Source organism: Triturus cristatus, chromosome 6 (genome assembly GCF_964204655.1).
Source record: "Triturus cristatus chromosome 6, aTriCri1.1, whole genome shotgun sequence".
Taxonomy (NCBI): domain Eukaryota; kingdom Metazoa; phylum Chordata; class Amphibia; order Caudata; family Salamandridae; genus Triturus; species Triturus cristatus.
Window position 1 is genome coordinate 1,685,441,452 of NC_140589.1, and position 18,292 is coordinate 1,685,459,743.

At 43.9% G+C, this 18,292-nt stretch overlaps 1 protein-coding gene across 6 annotated transcripts in view; it reads left to right on the top strand.

Moving 5' to 3' along the window:
* Nucleotides 1-349: 349 nt before the first annotated feature.
* Nucleotides 350-18,292, top strand: part of TATDN3 (TatD DNase domain containing 3) — a 173,823-nt gene continuing 155,880 nt past the window's right edge. For all 6 annotated transcript variants that reach the window (XM_085612876.1, XM_085612877.1, XM_085612873.1 and 3 more), the window contains exons 1-2: nt 350-484; nt 6,830-6,862. In XM_085612876.1, the coding sequence (XP_085469002.1) occupies nt 410-484; nt 6,830-6,862 (108 nt within the window). In that variant the 5' untranslated portion in view covers nt 350-409. The remainder of the gene's footprint in view (nt 485-6,829; nt 6,863-18,292) is intronic.

An 18,292-nucleotide genomic window follows, 5' to 3' on the forward strand; every position in this document is an offset into this window, starting at 1 on the left:
TATTGGCCTTGCCAATGATTGTCCTAGCGCTTGTATTTGTGGTCTCCTTACCATTTCGATAAATCTCCTTTATTATTTATTTACCACAGTTCCAGCATACTTTAAATGTTGTCTTGAATAGTTCTTGCTCAATCCTCAAAATATAAACAAATGTTTTGGAAAGAAAAACTAGTTGTTCAAAATGTTTGACTCAGGAAATGTTTGTCTGTCCCAGATGATCGTGACGCTGAATTGCAGTAAAACTAAATGGCAAAGCGTTCCAAGATGGCCGCCACAAGAGTCTATATCAAGCAGCGGAGCTTCAACGCGCAGTATTTCTTTTATGTCTTTGTCTGTGCATTTCTTATTCGTTCCCCTCTAAATTTGGCTGGTGTTCGGCAGTCCCTCTAACTTCCCGACGACGGAAGAGATGGAAGTGCTGTCTGTCGGTACCAGTGGAATGGTGGATTGCCACTGTCACCTATCAGCCCCGGAGTTTGAACATGTAAGAGAAGGCTGTTGGCAGAATGAGAGGAGCTCAGCACCAATAGGGACGAATTAGTGCACCTCTCGGAAGAGTCTACATCCCAGAATGTAAATGAATGCCTAATGCCAGGCAATTTGCAGGATTTGTGACCACAACACATGAATGATAGATCAGGCCCTTTGCGGGCTGCTTCTCACCACAGGGAGCTGGTGGCAGGATCACTCGCGAGAAAATGTTTTGCAAACTACTTGAGATCAGGTTGGCCACTCTGAACTCTTGTTGCCCCTAAATTTTGGGTGTGCAGGCGTCCCCGATTTTCAACCTTTCCTGGCAAAATCAACTAAAGATAGCACATCTTCCAGTTGATCTATCAGCCGGACTCACTGAACTCCAAGAGAGGCAAGTTTTCACGTGCTGCAGTGAAGAGAAAGTTATCAGCCCGTATCATAAATTTTAAAAATAAGTGTCACCACTGCGTGGTATTAAACAGGACAATTGTGTTGTTTTATTCAGAGCAGGTAGGTTTCTGGAGCATGGACTCTTGGACATATAGATATTTTGTAAAATTCCACTCCGCTGTAGAGGATCAATTATAATAATGAACTGCAGAAGAGCCGTTGTCAATTTGCCTGCTGTTTGAGTGGTTATCCAAGCCTGCTCATCCTTACAGGCACGTGGTTCACCACGTCATTCTTGGACTGTATAGATTGTCCTTCCACCACCCTTTTATTATCTGGTCCTTTGGAAAGGCAGATCAGGCAAACAGTAACCATATTATATGTAATTACTCCGACATGAATGATCACGTGGTGGAAAAAAATAAACTCTTGAATACGTAGCTATTGAAGTAGCCACGACCAGCCATACACTTCACATTAAAGATAATAGCTCACACTTCCCATCTGGTATTGTTTTAAGCATAGCAAGGGCAGCGGTTAACCCCTCTCATCAGTGATGCTACTTTACCCTCTTGCTTGAAAGGAGAATTGCACTTGCCACCTCGAGGTGGTAGCTGTCAGTCTCCTGTCACTGACCACCAAAACCTAACATCCCCCTCCCACCTTGGGTACTTCAGGGTGACAGATGCAGCAGCTGTTTGCTTCATCATGGCTATTTGTTGGCCTCGTTGTCCACTCATCCCTCGCTTTTGCACGTCAACACAGCAAGGTCTTGGCACCATTTGAGCCAAAGTACTCGGAGAGGACAGGCTTTTTTCTTTTGACTACCGCTGGATGTGGCCGACTGAAGACTCGGGTCCAGGGAGTAATGGGGAGTTGTGTGGCATCATGTTTGTTCCTGGTGCAAGCCTCCCAATGAGAAGCAGGACCCATTCACCCTATTCAGAAGCCATCGCTGTACAAAAACTACAAGGCCTGTGCGGATATGGTGCTTTGGATTGCTGCTTCAAACTTCAGGTCCTAGCTGGTCACTAAAGTAACATTTCTCATAACTCCCGGAACAATTGGGATGCCAGCACAACAGTTCTAAATCTGTATAATAAGCAACTGTCAACTTTTCTTGACAAGGTAGCTCTTCTGACATTCAGACACATGCTTTGTGAGATCATTTCCTTTGCATAAACATAACAGTAATGTAAAATGGATAGTTAATGCTGTCTAACAATTATTCTGATAGACCCTTTCTAATATTAATCAAAGACACCTTGGGACTGGATGGAGAAAATATAAGAAGATTATTTTTCACAACAAAGTCTGGAAGCTAAAATCTAAACTTTGCAAGGCCATAAACCACCTGAAGGAGCACTTTAAATATTTTCGACAAACCATTTTAAGACCCCTACAAAACTCCTTGTACAAGAACCAACAATCATTTCTATGATATAATTTCTCATTTAAAAAAACTGTATGTCGACACCAGAACTGAAGCTGTTGCCCTATAATAAGTATCTTTTTCTTGCAGTGATTTTAGAGAAGGGTTTAGGGCATACACAGGTTTGTACACAAAGACATTACACCTTCCCAACCACGGTAAACTAGTGGGTCCTCACACTGCACCAGGGACCGTTAGTTTGAAGAATGTTTGTTCCACATAAGCAGTTCTCATATGATGAGAACAGAAGTGAACACAGTTGAAGCAAAAGCAGTAAGACCAAAAGATGCTAAAAGGGTAAGGCTGGTTAGGTCAGCATAGAATGGGTTTTGTAGTGAAGGAGTAGTACTCATATAAATTGTTGTATTCTTTCACACTAGATGTTTCTGGTGAGCATGGGCAGTTGCTCATTCCTACACCCAGCCGATTGGTGTTCTCTTACACACTTACCTTTCCACTTCTCTTAATAATTTCGCTTAATCAGAGTCTGGTGCTGACATTTTGCAGTTAATCTTTCCTTGCTCTACATTTTTGACTGTCCGAATAAACTTTACCGTTGTTCTTGTGGTCTGTTTTTCTTCATAGTCTGGTCACAACCAGGCTTTGCTGATGTTTTATTTCCTCCACTGTTGAGTCAGGTCTTCTACACTAGTTTGCTGTATCAAGCATTGCTCTCACTGGGGTCTTACTACTTTGGGTGAGGTTTGAATGTGCGAGGACATGAGGTTGTTCAACAAAGCCATCAACCAGGAGAGAGACACCACCCCAACAATAGATGACATCATAGTGCCGTGCATAAAAGAAAAATTGAGTTTGTAAAGTGAATTATTTGGGCACATATTCTAGGGCAAAATTGTGTCTGTTGATCCAAGAAGGGCACCTAGAATCATATGACCCTTAAGGGAATCAGAAATGAGGAGCTAATGTGGGTGACTTAGTCAAACTATGACAATGAAAGAACATATGTGACTGCTGTTCAGGCTCGTACCTGAAAGCAGTTGGATCACACAACATAAGTTTTCCAAAGTAACAGATTTTACTGTTTTTCACTTCAATTCAAGTTGATGTACTCAAACTGAAGTAGATATTATCCAGCATAAATGCGAAGTCCAACTCACTCGGGATGAATAGTATGGAAGCCTGTGCAGGTAAAGCGACTTATACCAGTTGAAGAATGTTGTTCCTAAATAGAGAAGAAGGCTATTGCCGCCTTGTGGGGGTATCAGAATTTCCATTTCTATGAGCAGCCTCTCCATGCTGCAAGAGTCCATAAACTGCTGATTGGGATATTTCCTCCAGGATCCTTTTCACGGATTAGTAGCGGATAGTGCTGCTAATGGGGTAACAGCTAGGTGTGCAATTCTCTCTAATAGTAGATAGTGCTGCAGATTATCTCTCGATGGAAACTGTCCTGAAAATGTAACAGCAAATTCGTATATTGAAGCCCACTGGCATGGATCATATCTTGATTGCAGACAGTAAAAAGGAACCCTTCCTTTTGAACATGCACTGAGATGGCCCCAGGAAGATCATAAAAGGTTTCAGGTGCTTATTAATGTCAATTAGAAGCTAACAGTGTCAAATGGAATACCTTCTTACAGAGTACCAAATTTTGACTCAGCACAGTATCACAATTTAGTACTCTGTAAGAAGGTATTCCATTTGACATTGTTAGCTTCTAATTGACATTAATAAGCACCTGAAACCTTGTATGATCTTCCTGGGGCCATCTCAGTGCATGTTCAAAAGGAAGGGTTCGCAGTGTGGTATTGGGAGGGATATGGGACCGCACTTATTATTGGTTCTTTCTCGCATCAAACTACATGAACAATGAAGAGGTCTTGTAGCTAGATTCTTGCATCCCTTGGCATGCAGTGTGTTTTCTCTCAGTGCTTGATTTATGTACTGATATTTGCAAAGGTTCAGGGGTATTCTGTCTGTCTGGTTTTGCAACCATATTATATAAATGAGGTATTCCAAAAGCCCTCTGTGTCCAGCATTGCTGTAATTTAGTTATCCCAGGACAAATGTGCCTTTGAGCCCCACCTAGTAATTGGTTTGGAGGAATGAGATATTTTTCAACGCTTAAAAGCTGCTTGTTGATCTCTTTAACCATCACATAGACAAGAGCTTGGCATCAAAGAGATCACTTTTGGTAAGGTAGATATTGGTGGTCAACGGCCTGGGGGCAAAGCAAAAGGTAAGCAGGTGAGAACTGGCTCCCGACCCCAAGTAGCAGTATTTCTCCTTTTTTTTATTAAAGCCTTATTGATGTGAATGAAGCTCTTTTATTGAGACATGTGATCAATGTATGAACTTATGTAAGACTGGTTCTCTGGGCTTCTTTGTAGCTGGAAGTGGATTTGTATGTCATTGGTGAGCATTTGGAGTTCTATTTGTACTGGTAATGGAGTTGTGCTGAAGGGCATTGTAGATGTCAAATTGCAGACCAGAGAGGTGTTAGTCCTCAGGTATTACCACCAGTTGAGGAGACGAGTCTACCATGGCAATACATATTTTTAGCGGCAGTTGAGGTTGAGCCAGATATTCCTGGCTAATTTACAGAGTTTTTAGGAGGACCCCTTTATATACAGTGTCATTGAGGTAAAAGGGGGTCATTAAGCCTCAAGGCTGTTTTTTTGTGTCTTTCTCCAAAGAGAAGAGGAGGGGTGTGTTTTATGCCCTTTGCATGTCTGAATCTTGACGTGAGGTTGTGAAAGAGAGAGTTTTGTTCTGGGTGTTTTTCGAGTTTTCTAGGAACCTCCCTTTCAATGAGCTTGCTAGGTAAGGATTGTTTAAGACTGGTCAGTAATTTGCCAAGATCTTTGAGTCTCCTGATGTTTTCCTGAGGAGTGAAGTCAATAAAGCATGCTTTAGAATGCTTGGAAATCTCACCTGAGTCAGGAGGCTTTTATTTAACATGTTGGTGAAATTCACGATGAGCTAAAGGAGGATTTGTTATGTAAATGATATATTTTAATGTGTGTATCAATACTGAGCAAGTAATTTAATACCAGATTCAGTATTTTCACAATATATGGAACACACTTCATGGTAAAATCGTATTTGGAACAAAATTACATTTGCATAAATAGTGTTTTTTCATTATTATTTGTCACCAATAATGCATTTAGACTTCCCCCCCACTTTCCCACTTCTGACTGCTTAGTTATTTATCAAGATGTCACTCATCAGAAGTGTAGCTTTCTGCTTTAAAATAATAAACTTGAAATTCTCATAGGTTAAAATATTTACTATTGTGTATAGAACATCGCATCAGTTGACCGAACTCGGTCTTTTCCTAGACTCATAATTTACACAAGCCTTCCACGTAAAGAGACTTAAATGACTCACATAGATATGTTAAACCTTCTCTATTTAGATATAATTTTTACCTCATGTTTTAAGCTTGCATTTTAAAACAATCCTTCTGCTCCTTCTGTACATCTGGAAATACCACCTCTTATCAGTTTACGAAGCAGATATTTATAAACTGTATTTAATGAGTTTACAAACCATAATTATGACACTGCATGCACATGGAGTCACAACCCGTTACAAGAGGGGGAATATTTTAACCTATGACAAGCATGGCTAATGGAGTATTTCCAGTTCTGCTTTCAACCCAGCACTATATTTATGGTTCTCTGGGATAGTGAGCAGTTGCAGCCAGGGTTGAGGCATATCTACTCCCTATTTGTTTATATTACCTAAAGCTGTCCTTTGCTTGCTAAACAGCAACACGCTCAGAGTTGTAGGAAAGTTGTAATCATTACATTGTTACAGTATAATTCCTGTTGAGAAGGGATCACCTGTCTGTTAGGATAGACATTTTTAGCATGTAAGTGCATGCAGGGTGTTGCCTGCTGCGTTGGAGTTCTACGTGGATCAGTGGTCCTTTTAAGTGCAGCTGGTCAACCGTAGATACCGCGCTGAAGCTGATTTGTATGTGTAGAGGAACATAAGTTGGTTTGTGTTACTGTTATTTTAGAAGCATTTAGTAAATCACCTTTGGCCTACCAGATTCATCTTACAATTCAATCCATGACAACTCGGATCTGTTTTTAGAAATCAATCCATAAAATTATTCCATAAAACATTTTACATCAAACAGATAAAACGTTGCTTTAAATAGAAATTAAAACCTTTACAAAAGCAATTAAACAAATTAAAAAGCCAGGAGTCTTACCTTCATCCCAAATTAATATTATCTTTGTAATAGTAACCATTATTAACTTTTAGTTATTTCTTTTATCTATTTGAAATTTCACCTGGTTTCTCCACATTCACTCTCTCCAGTAAATTCTGCTGTGCAGTATTAAACCTAATGTTTCACCATATAGCTATCCCAGTTATGTTTAAATAGTTATTCTGGATAACATCTGTTATAGCTCTCAGAGAGGCGAGGTCATGTTAAAAAGTTATATATAGTTTTGTAGTGAAATCTTGCCAAAATTGTGTCATTCTTTTTAATGTTCTGTTTTCACTTCTGCTTTATCTGTGTCTTAGTTGGGTGTTATATTTGTGTTGCAGGATAGAGATGCTGTAATAGAAGAAGCGAAACAAGTAAGTAACTAAAAATACTATTCAGTGGCATGATGGATTAAGATATGCCCTTTACTAGATTGGCAGTGACAGTTAATTGACAGCATTCTATGCTTTAAAGTAGCAACATAACGCCACTATTAGCAGGTCTAAAAAAAATCATAAAAATGTTACCAGACCTGTGGGTCTAGTGACTTGAATAATCTACGCGACCAAACTGTAATCAGCTTGACCCATAAACTGGTCTCAAATTGAATGATCCTAGGTATTTTATTTCACAGAGTCATCTTTCTCTTCATTATCGCATTAGAGAACACCTTCAAATATGTGAGTTCAGCAAGTCTGCTGCACAAAAAAACCTCTGGTTTGATTTAATAAACTAAATGTGTGCTCTGTGTATTATAAAAATCTACACCACTTATATGGCACATTGGCTCCTGACTTGCCTCTTAGTTCACCAATAGCATTGCCATCTGGGCAGAAGCATGAATGTTTCTCAGTTCATGTTTAAAAACTCTCACTTTTGATAAATATGCTAAAAAGGCATGATGTGGTAGCACACTGTCATTTACAGCCAGCTCCTTTTCTATTGAAATGGCTACTAACTCTCCCACAATTATGCAGTTTCACTGATAAAACTATATAGCGTACAAATGATAATTTGTGGAAATTGGGTGTCAGCACATATCTATGATTTTCACAGCAAATAAAGTGTCCTGATTTGTTTTCATCCTATTATAAAATCTTGGTTTCCATCACACTTCAGAATTACAAAAATATTTGCTTAACTAACTACTGATTTATTTTGAGATATTTGCACAGTCTATTACAAGCTATTTTGATGTGTATTAGAAAAAAACACTGCATTCTACAGCCTTTCATTTCACGCTCCCTGTGATGATGTCAAATGGTTCACTTAAAATGTTTCTCTGACTCCAATCTCCAGGATAAAATAAGCAACCATTGTAAATATAGATTAGATAACATTTAAAGTTTGTCTTTGAACGGAAGATAAAAACAAAATTTAAAGGAACCTTTATTGCTCATTAACTCTCTGAATGAACAGAACACCTGTTCTTTGCCAGCTCAAGCTCTGTTGCCAGAATGGTCTATTCGGCCCTAAAAATTGCTCGCCATGATAACATTTGGGCAAGTAGATTTTTCAAGGCCTGATAAGCAAACTATAGCAAGCCTTTTACTAGAGTGGGGCATGGGGTATGAAAGCACAGATTGCTTTAAGTTTTGCCTATGCATGTGGAAAGGGCATTGCACCTCTGTGCTTATTAGTGAACACTTGGCACACTGATCCTCTCATTTTCAATATCTTTACTATCTGTAACTGGATAGTTTATTACTGTAAATTAGGAAATAATATGTTGGACATTGTCATTGTTTGTATGAATTAAAGCATTTACATTGATACTTGCTATATTTTTGGCATTGATTATTTCTTTATCATGTTCACAGAATTGTATAATTATTAGACTGTTGTGTTTTTGTGCATGTGTAGCAATCTCGAAAGCTAGAATATTTTTCTGTGGTGGTATGTATAAGGCAGTGATTCACCTGATTAGCTAACTCTGTGGTGAGAGTTGGTCACCCAAATGAGCTTAAAGTGAGACTCTTTTTCATCGGCCAGCTCTTTGTTAAAGCTACCTTACCACATCTTCTGAGGAGGCAGTGACATGTCGATAATTTTCCTTTCTCTGTTTTACGAGACAGTGACAAAGATTCCCAGGCCTCAAGAAAGCTACTTGCCCACTCACTATGGCGAGTCAGATTTTATCAGGGCGAGCTATATTTACTGCCGTTTTAGTGAGCTGCTAAAGAACAGGTGTTCTGTTCACCCAGAAAGTGAAGCATCTATAAATATGCATGTATATTTTTTTCTTCTCACATTTGTTTTTATTTAAGTTTTCAATGACAATAAACATTGCACTTGGTAACATCAGTACATCTTAAGCTCGTATGCTTCACCAAGTACTCTATTTCTTTGTTCGGAGTCTTTCGGGGTATCCGAGTCATATAGTTGTTGGGTAATTGTGTAGATATTACCTTAAATCGTACATAACGTTTTAGAGAACTAATAAAGGCAAATAACTCCTTACATCAAACAACGACCCTCCCGTACCCTCTTAACCCTCCCCCTCCCGTGAGTCATGTCCCAAAAATTAAATATTGTCACAATGCTAACACCTGTGGGAAGAAGGTAACCGGGTGTTCAATCAAAACAGAACTATGAACAGAGGAGAAGAAAAAGCTAGAGAAGAGTGGACCAGATGGTAGGGGGGAACCAAAGCAGTTAGTATACCTGGGTACCGAGGCAATCCAGAGGGCTGGACCTGATGTGGATTTAGAGACGGGGTGAGGTCTGGTATTGAGTGTGGGTCTGGTTAGATCTGGAACAAGTGCAGCGCTCTAAACCTCGTGGAACAGGTAGTCAATGTATATCTTTTTTTTAACATGTCATAATTGCTTTGTGTTCAGAGACAGATGTCAGAAGTCAGTTTACGTCTTCTTACAATTACATTTCTTTCTCTGACTGCAGAGTTCTAGTATTTTGTAAAGTGAACTGTCTGACGTGCTCTACAAAGAGTGTCAAATGAATGCCTTAAGGGTGTCAGGGTTTTTTCTAATACACTTCATTTAAATAGCTAATAAGTGTACTGTACAAACATTTCAAAATGTATTTCAGTAGTTATAAAAGCAGCCCATTTTTTGTAATTCTGTGTGATCAAAATTGTTTTTTTATAGGATGAAAACAAATCAGAACACTTTACTTGGTGATGTACAAATGATAAATATGTACGCTGAAACCCAATTTTCACAGATTATTGTTTATACACTATATCGTTTTATCAGAAAAACTGCATGTTAGTGGGAACGTTTTTGGCCATTTCAATGGGAAATTTACTGTCTTTAAAGGACTGTGCGCTACCACATCATGCGTTAGTAATATAGGGCCATATGTCCAAAACTTTTTTGAGGTCGCTAACAGCCCAATTCGCAGAATCGGGTTGTTTGTGACTGCAAAACAGGTTTTTAAAATGTACAACATCCAGATTGCAATTCAGTAACCTGTTATCGAAGTGCAATTTGGATTTGCGAATCGGTATTTGGACGGTGCGTGTTTAGGGTGTTCCTTCCTATACTGATTAGGCAGTGGTATGAATGTTTTGCGACCAATTTATGGTCGCAAAACATTCATTTTTTACCAACACTTCAAGGGTGATGGTAACCATTCGCAAATGGGAAGGGGTCCCCGTGTTGATACAAATATTTTTTAACAGCACCTACTCTTAATAAATGAAACTTATATATTTCATTTTTTTAAACATTGGGCTGCATTTAAAACAAAATATATTACTTTATCAAAAATCAGTTAGAGACATTGTGGTCTGCTGACACCAGCAGGCCAACATCCTTGTGATAGCTGCAATTCCTAAAGGGTTGCAAACTGCAACCTACCTCGTTAATATTCATGAGGTAGGTCTATTAAGACCCCATTAGGAATCGCTATTTGCAGCATCTAGGTTTTTGTACATTGCGAATTGCTTTTCACAAAGAATCGCAAGTAGAAAATCGCAATCCCTAAGAGGCAAGTCAGGAATCATGAGTACCCTATATGTGAGCTAGAATCTTCTAATACATGGAGCAAACATTTAGTCTATTTAAACAAACAAAAGAGTTTTTTTGTACTGCAGAAATGCTGAACTCACATTTTTGAAGGTGCTCTCTTTTGTGATAAAGAAGAAAAAGGCAGCTCTCTAAAATAAAATATAGATCACACAATTTGAGACCAGTTTACGGGTCAAGTACATTACAGTTAGGTCAAGTAGATCATTCAGCGGGAGGACACGAACTGCGGAAGCTTTATCGTAGAAATCGCCTGATACCATGAGGCACTCGACTTATACACAAGTAAATATATCTCCACTTAGAAGCTTTTAAAACTTTCCCAGATCGCCCATACAAGGAACACGCTGCACACAATTGCGTGCATCGCAGACAGCGGGAGGATACGAACCACGGAAGCTTTGTTCTTAGAAATCGCTTGAGACTACGAGGCACCTGATCCAAGCACAAGTGAATACATCCCCACTTAGAAGCTTTTAAAATCACTGAATATACGGCTAGAAGGGCTGTCAAGAGCAACCTCAGTAGCCTTACATCGGGTCGGCACATTAAATTTATTCAAACGGGTCCGAGGTTTTCCACATTAGACTCATCGCTCGTATATCTCAAAAAGACCTGGCTCAGTCATCGGAACTATCTTTCCGACGTGTGTCTCTTTCGTGAATTAATAAAAAGTTTCACTCCTCTTGAAGTCAACTCTATATCGAAGGCTGTTGATAAAAATGCTGGTTCCTATATCAACAGTTGTCAATATTTGACATATATGCAAAGCGCCCCCACCTCATGATGTCGGATAAGAAATGATGTTTGGCATATGTTGTTACTTAAAAGACCTATCGAACACGCCCTGAAGAAGGAGCCTATACTGGATATATAGGATCTCCGAAACGCGCGTTGGCGCTGGTCTTATGTTGTTATTATTGTCTCATTGTTATGTATATTGTGTGTTTTTTTCTTCATTTTGTTTGTTTATTGTGAATGTATAGTCAAATGTGCCATATTGGCAGTGTATTCAACATCAATATGGTGTGGGTCTTTTTAGATAGGTTGTAATTGTTTTATATATGTAAACATATTTGTATAGGTTTTCTATATTAACAAAAAAAGAGAAAAAAGAATCAACTGAATGATTTGACATGTTTAAAAATAAATGAAATATGTTCTTAATACACTGTTGTCTGTGGGGTCTATATTATTACATGGACATACTGCCTAATTCTTAAATAAATAAGTGTAGGAAGTTTTTGTTGTAGTTTATAGATCATTCAAGTTACTAGACCTGCAGGTCTAGTAACATTTTAATGATTTTTCAAGGCCTGACCCAAAATAGACTCTCCCCAAATATTCGAAGACCGCAGTTAGAATAGTGAATGATCACAACACACATTGACGCTGTAGTCGGTTGAATAGCTACAGTTCTGTTTTGTTAGTACCTACTCTGACAACTTTTCATCTACCTATGCTACGTACCTGCTCGAAATCTGGGCAATTTCAAGACTTGGATGAGTGAGCTCGCTCATGTAATGTGACATGCTTCATTGTAGGCCACCTCAAGGTACCACTTAATAAAGTAATTCTTGTGGTTTATCATCCCAGGGTATTTTTAGTTAGAAAACTAGATTCCAGATAAATAATTTCCTAGAACTCCCTCAAGACAGTCCCCTTTGAGGTTGAGTCCACCCTGGTAGTATCATCTTACCAGGGTGGGATGAGGAGGCCTATGATAAAGCATGTCGCATTACGTGAGTGAGCCCACCTCATCCAACCGACTACAGAGTCAATGTGTGTTGTGATGTATTACTAAAGGCAGATGTGGGGTCTACTTTAGCCTCTTTTTCTCTCCAAGTGTTAATGAGAATAGTGAATGATCCTATCCTTAAATAATTGGGCATATTTCTATGCATCCCTCTCCTTTTCAAGAATAGCATGAAAATACGGCTAATTTGGGAGGCATGGAAATGTTGGTGAGCTTAAATGGTTAGGGCATTGCCAATCATTGCTCCATGGCTCAGACATGGTGCAGAAGTATAGAGGATAAATGTGTGCAGGTGCTCCATGTCTCGGACATGGTGCAGAAGTATAGAGGACAAATGTGTGCAGGTAAATCATTTCATTATTTAATATACCCATGTGCAACTGACTTGTTGCCTGACAATCTCATCTCTTTCAACTAGCATAGATAACATTTATGGTTAAGAACATAACTTTATAATGGAGCCCTTTGGGATTTGGAACCCCAGCGATGGTTCTACACTCCTTTCCTTAATGAAACAACAAGTGAACTTGAATGAAGAATCTTAGAATTTAATAAGTTAATAATGGTCTGAGGAGGAGCCTAGCGCGCAACCAAGATGGACGCGTAGGCACAGGGCTCCCGGGACCCTCGCGGCCTCCCACGTCTATCCTGGCTATAATCCTGTTATTCTGAAAGAATATTACTGGTGAACCGAAGCGGAGGTGAATCCCGTTTTCGGGACTTAAATCGGACTTTGGGAACTCAACTTATCCTGTGCTACAGAAAGAGGCCTGCTCCGTGGCGCCACCCCGGACTTGGGCTGGCACTGTCCCCGAGCTCCAATTGAACAACAACGGCATTAGGGTCTGGGGCTGGCATCCCCCCCCTGGTTTCACTTTCGTTTTTGACTTTCCTCTACGAGTCTGGTGGCAGGCGCTCACAGTCGCTCGGAGTTTGGACCGAGCTGTAGCGGTCCAGTGGCATTGACAAGGGGTCTGCCCATCAGTCAGGTGGACTCCCCGGGTGCGTGCTGCGTCTAACAAGTGTACTGGACCTGCCCTCCCTGCTGAGTGATGACGACCCGGCTGGATGGCGACAAGCACAAGTCTAGAGCTCCCCGGAGGGGTAGCTACGTGCAAGCGAACAACATGGACCGCTATGCCCAGCAGAAGGGATCTCCCGGATCGAGTGGACTTTCAGATACAGCCAAGGAGGGCCCGTCACCCTCGACGGAATTGACACTACAAGACGTCATGGGTGCCATCGACGCCATGAAGGCCTCGGTCGGCCAGCAATTCGACTCGCTGGCCCACAAGCTGGACACCGTGTTGATCGATATTAACTTACTTAAGGTTGATCTGTCGAAAACTAATGAGAAGGTCAAATCACTCGATCTTACGTCATCTGGCCTCAAGACGGATGTCTCGGAACTGCAGACGGAGATCCGTAGTTTGCGAGCCCTCAGCGACCTCTCTGCCAAGAGACTGTAGGATTTTGAAAGCAGGGCCCGGCGGAATAACGTACGCATTATCGGTGTGCCGGAGCGGTCGGAGGACGGGCCGGTCGATCTCTTTGTGGAAGATCTGATCCTGACCAAATTAGCGCCGAAAGGCCTCAGCAAATTCTTCACGGTGGAGCAGGCACACAGAGCCCCGGGGGGCCGGCCGAGGCCTGGGGCCCCACCGCGACCTATCATTGCCAGGATATTCAACTTCAGGGACCGTGACGCAATCCTGCAGGCCTCCCGTGTGCATGGCCCGACGAAATATGACAATGCGGATATCAGTTTCTATCCTGACTTTACACAATCGGTGCAAAAACAGCGAATGGGCTTCATGACTGTCAAGCGGCGGCTGAGGGACATGGGCTTGAAGTACTCTATGCTCTTCCCGGCCAAGTTACGCATTGAATTGGAAGAACGGACTCATTTTTTCGACCGGCCCGAGGCGGTTGAGGACTGGCTTGACACCTTGCACCGTCGGCACGGCGGGGAGGAACGAGCTGCGGATGTGGGTGGTGGATCAGCAGACCAAGAGTGAACAAATGACTTGTGGTTCCTTGACAATTTTGGGCTCGCCCCCGACTTGGGTTTGATGTACTGGTTTTTCTTTTCTAGGACTGCATTACCCTTCCTTCATCATTGGGAGGCTGCGGGGTATCTGGTGAGACTCTTCCTCCTCGGGAGGGGTTTTCTTCTTTCTTTCCGTAGAGTAGGTTCATGGGGGGGCGACAGGCACACTGCGAGTTGGGGTGGCTTAATGGTCTTGTGCAGGGGTGCAGGGTGGGGGGGTTTGTAGCGGGAGTTGGGGGGGGGGGTGGTGGTAGGGGTGTTGTTTTTGTGTGGTGTTCGTTTTGTACCAGGCAATCAGTATGCTGCTTTTAGCTCTCATCGTGGGCGGGGTGTTCGTTGCTGTGGGGATGGGGGGTAGGGGATTGCGCATTTTAACATGGAATGTAAATGGTTTGGGGGACCGATTGAAGCGAGGGGTGGTGCTACAATATTTGAAACGTCACTCTCCTGATGTGGTTCTGTTGCAGGAGACGCATTTGGTGGGACACTCATGCCATGCTATGAATAGAAAGGGCTACCGTTTGGTGGCCCACTCTGGTTTTACAACCGGCTCCAGAGGGGTGGGCATTTTGGTTTGATCCTCTCTCCCGCTGGAAATTGATGAGGTAATACATGATGACCTGGGGCGCTACGTGGTGTTGGTGGGCCGGTGGGAAGGACGGACTTGGTGTTTGGTTTCAGTCTATGTTCCCCCGGGGTTGCAAACCACTACCTTTGCGGACTTGGGAGGGTTGCTGCTTGGGCTCCCGGAGGGCCTCTTGCTGGTGGGTGGTGACTTCAATTCTGTGGTGTCGGGTAGAGAGGATCGGCACCCTCCCAGAGACCTCCCCGGGGCACACTCTAGGCTGGGTGGCTTTATCGACACTATGGGGCTTGTGGACTGTTGGAGATCAATGCATCCGGGGCTCGCCCAATTTACGTTTCACTCTGGCGTCCACGGCTCCTTATCTAGATTGGATTATGTGCTGATGCCGGCCGCCCAAGCTCAAATGATCGGGGAGGTCAGACATCTGGCCCGGGGCATCTCTGACCATTCCCCGGTCCTGCTCCACTTAGATGTGGCCATGGGGGCAGAGGGGAGGGTGGCCCCGATTAATCCCTGGTATTTGCATGACCCCACGACTCGTGCTCTTCTGGTTAAGTCTCTGGACCGCTATTTCGAGGAAAATCAGGGTTCAGTCTCCTCGGCCGCAACGTTGTGGGAGGCTTTCAAGGTGGTCATCCGTGGGCAGGCCCTATCTTTGATCTCCCATGCTAAGAGGCGTAAAACTGAGGAGGTGGTCCGCCTGGAGTCGGACATAACTGACTTGGAAGGGGATCTCGGGCGGGGGGTCACACGGGACAAACTTCATGCCCTTTGCCTGAAGCAAGCGGATTACAGGGCGTTGGTTACGGATGCTGCTAAGCTCGCCAGTAGGGAGCAACAGGGGCGCTTGTATGATGTTGGTGACAAGGCTGGAAGGTTGATTGCATGGTTGGAGAGGAGAGAACGAGCGAGTCGTGTGGTCCCGGTGATTGTGCGTGCTGATGGTGTGAGTGTTACGGATCCGAGGGAGATTGTGGGCTGCTTTGCAGACCATTTGCGGGACGTCTACTCCCCGGTCTCGGAGAGGCCAGAAGAGGACTCTTGCCAATTGTTGCGAGATATTGCTTTGCCGTGCCTTTCGGTCGATGATAAAGAGCTGCTGGACGCGGCGCTTACAAACGATGAGATAGCATCGGCGATTCGCTCGGTCCGTTCAGGAAAGGCTCTCGGCCCTAACGGCCTCCCGATCGAGCTTTACAAGCTTCGTCCAGATAAGTTGGCGCCCCATCTACGCGAGATGTTTCTTGCATCCCGAGAGGCCGTCGCCCTGCCGCGTGATCAACGTCTAGCGACCATTGTGGTGCTCCATAAAGAGGGCAAGCCGCGTGATTGCTGTGCGTCTTATAGGCCCATCTCACTCCTAAACGCTGAACCTAAGATTCTCGCTAAAGTGCTCGCTAATCGTCTGATTAAAGTCATCGGGGACCTGGTACATCCGGACCAGTCTGGTTTTATTCCGCATCGCAACACCGCGCTGAACCTGCGGCGCCTCCATGGAGTCCTCGCGAGAGTTGACTCTATTCGGGAGCCGGACGTTTTGGCTTCACTGAACGCCACGATGGCGTTTGACACGCTGGAATGGCCGTATCTCTGGGCGGCACTGGCTAGGTTTGGTTTTGGACCTGGGTTCATTGGATGGGTGAAGTTGCTATACGTGGAACCACTGGCGCAGGTGGTGGTGAATGGCAGAGTCTCTGCCCCCTTTTTGCTTGGCAGGGGCACGCGGCAGGGTTGCCCCCTGTCCCCGCTTCTCTTTGCTCTTGCGTTGGAGCCCCTGGCGGCGTGGCTACGGTGGGAACCCTCCATGACGGGTATTCGGTGGACACCGACGTTTGAAGATCGCGTATAACTCTACGCAGATGATATCTTGCTCTATCTCACATCCCCGCGGAAATCGTTGATAGTGCTATTTGATGTACTGAACTCCTTCGGTCGCAATTCGGGGCTTGTCATTAATTGGGTGAAATCCTGTGTTTATGTGCTGGTTGGCGACCCCCCTCCTCTCCCGCGTGGCTGTCCGATTCAGATTTCACATTCTGGATTTAAATATCTGGGTATCCACGTGTCCCTCGATCCGGCGGTCCGTTATGCTCTGAATCTGTTGCCCCCGCTCCAGCGGCTGCGGGCCGATGTAGCTCGTTGGCGTAGGCTCCCGCTATCGCCGCTTGGCCGGGCAGCCTTATTCAAAATGATGTCTCTTCCACGCTTTTTGTATGCATTGCAGAATACGCTGGACGTGGTGCCCGCCCGATACTTTAGTGAGGTAGAGAGCTTACAGAGGCAGCTAGTTTGGGATGGGAGGCTGCGCATTGCTCTCGCTAAACTGACCCTACCGTGGTATGATGGTGGCATAGCCCTCCCTGACATTAGACGATATTATTGGGCGTCCCAGTTGGTGGCGGTGAATCATGGGACATACGGCCCGGCGGTGAACCCCGCGTACGAGATGGATAAGCTATTGTTGCCGGGCAGAGATTTCACTAGGGCGCTTTACTCTACGAAGGGAAGTGCTAAATTGACCGGTCCTACGAAAAATGCGGTGCGCGCCTGGCATTGCGCCACCGCTGCTACGGGATGGACGGGCCGTCTGTCTCGTGCGACTCCACTATATGCGCCGGATGCGTTGGGAGGTCTATGGCGTTCGAAAGGCTTTGAGAAGTGGGATTTGATCGGAATTAGTCGTGTGGGGGATCTTTGGACGAAGGGCACTTTTAAATCGTTTGAAGCTCTTCAGACGGAATATAAGTTGAGCGAGAGGGAGTTCTTTCGTTACGCGCAAATGCGCCATGCGCTACTTTCCGCTTTCCCGAATCCTGCAGCTATCCCCGAAGCCTCCCCGTTGGAAGATCGCTTGCTTGATGGTTACCTGCCAGATAGTACTATCTCCCTGATCTACAAAAAAACTGATTAATACTCGAGCGGACCTCCTCACGCATTTGCGAGAGGTCTGGGTCGCTGATGGCCTAGAGTTGGATGATGAGGATTGGGTCGCGGCCATAGCCTCACCGAGGGAGGTGGCTATACCGGCTCGCCTTCGATTTGTGCAGTTGAAGATACTACATAGGGTCTATGTCACCGGTCCCCGCTTGCTTCACATGGGTTACACAGATGATGGTTTATGTCGGCGTGGTTGTGGCTTGCTTGGTACTTTTCTTCATATTCTGTGGGAGTGCCCGAAGGTGATACGTTTCTGGACTGGTGTACATGCAGTGATGGAGGAGGTTACGGGTGTGGCGCTGCTCCCTGAGGCCCGTCGATGTGTGTTGAATGTATGGGAACCGACTGACTGCGATGCGGCACAAGAACGCTGGGTGACTTTGGGCAACATGATCGCTAAAAGGGACATTGCGCAGCTCTGGGGGTCCGGCCGGCCCCCCACAGTTGCGAAATGGAAAGAAAACACGGATTGGTGCATGTTCCGAG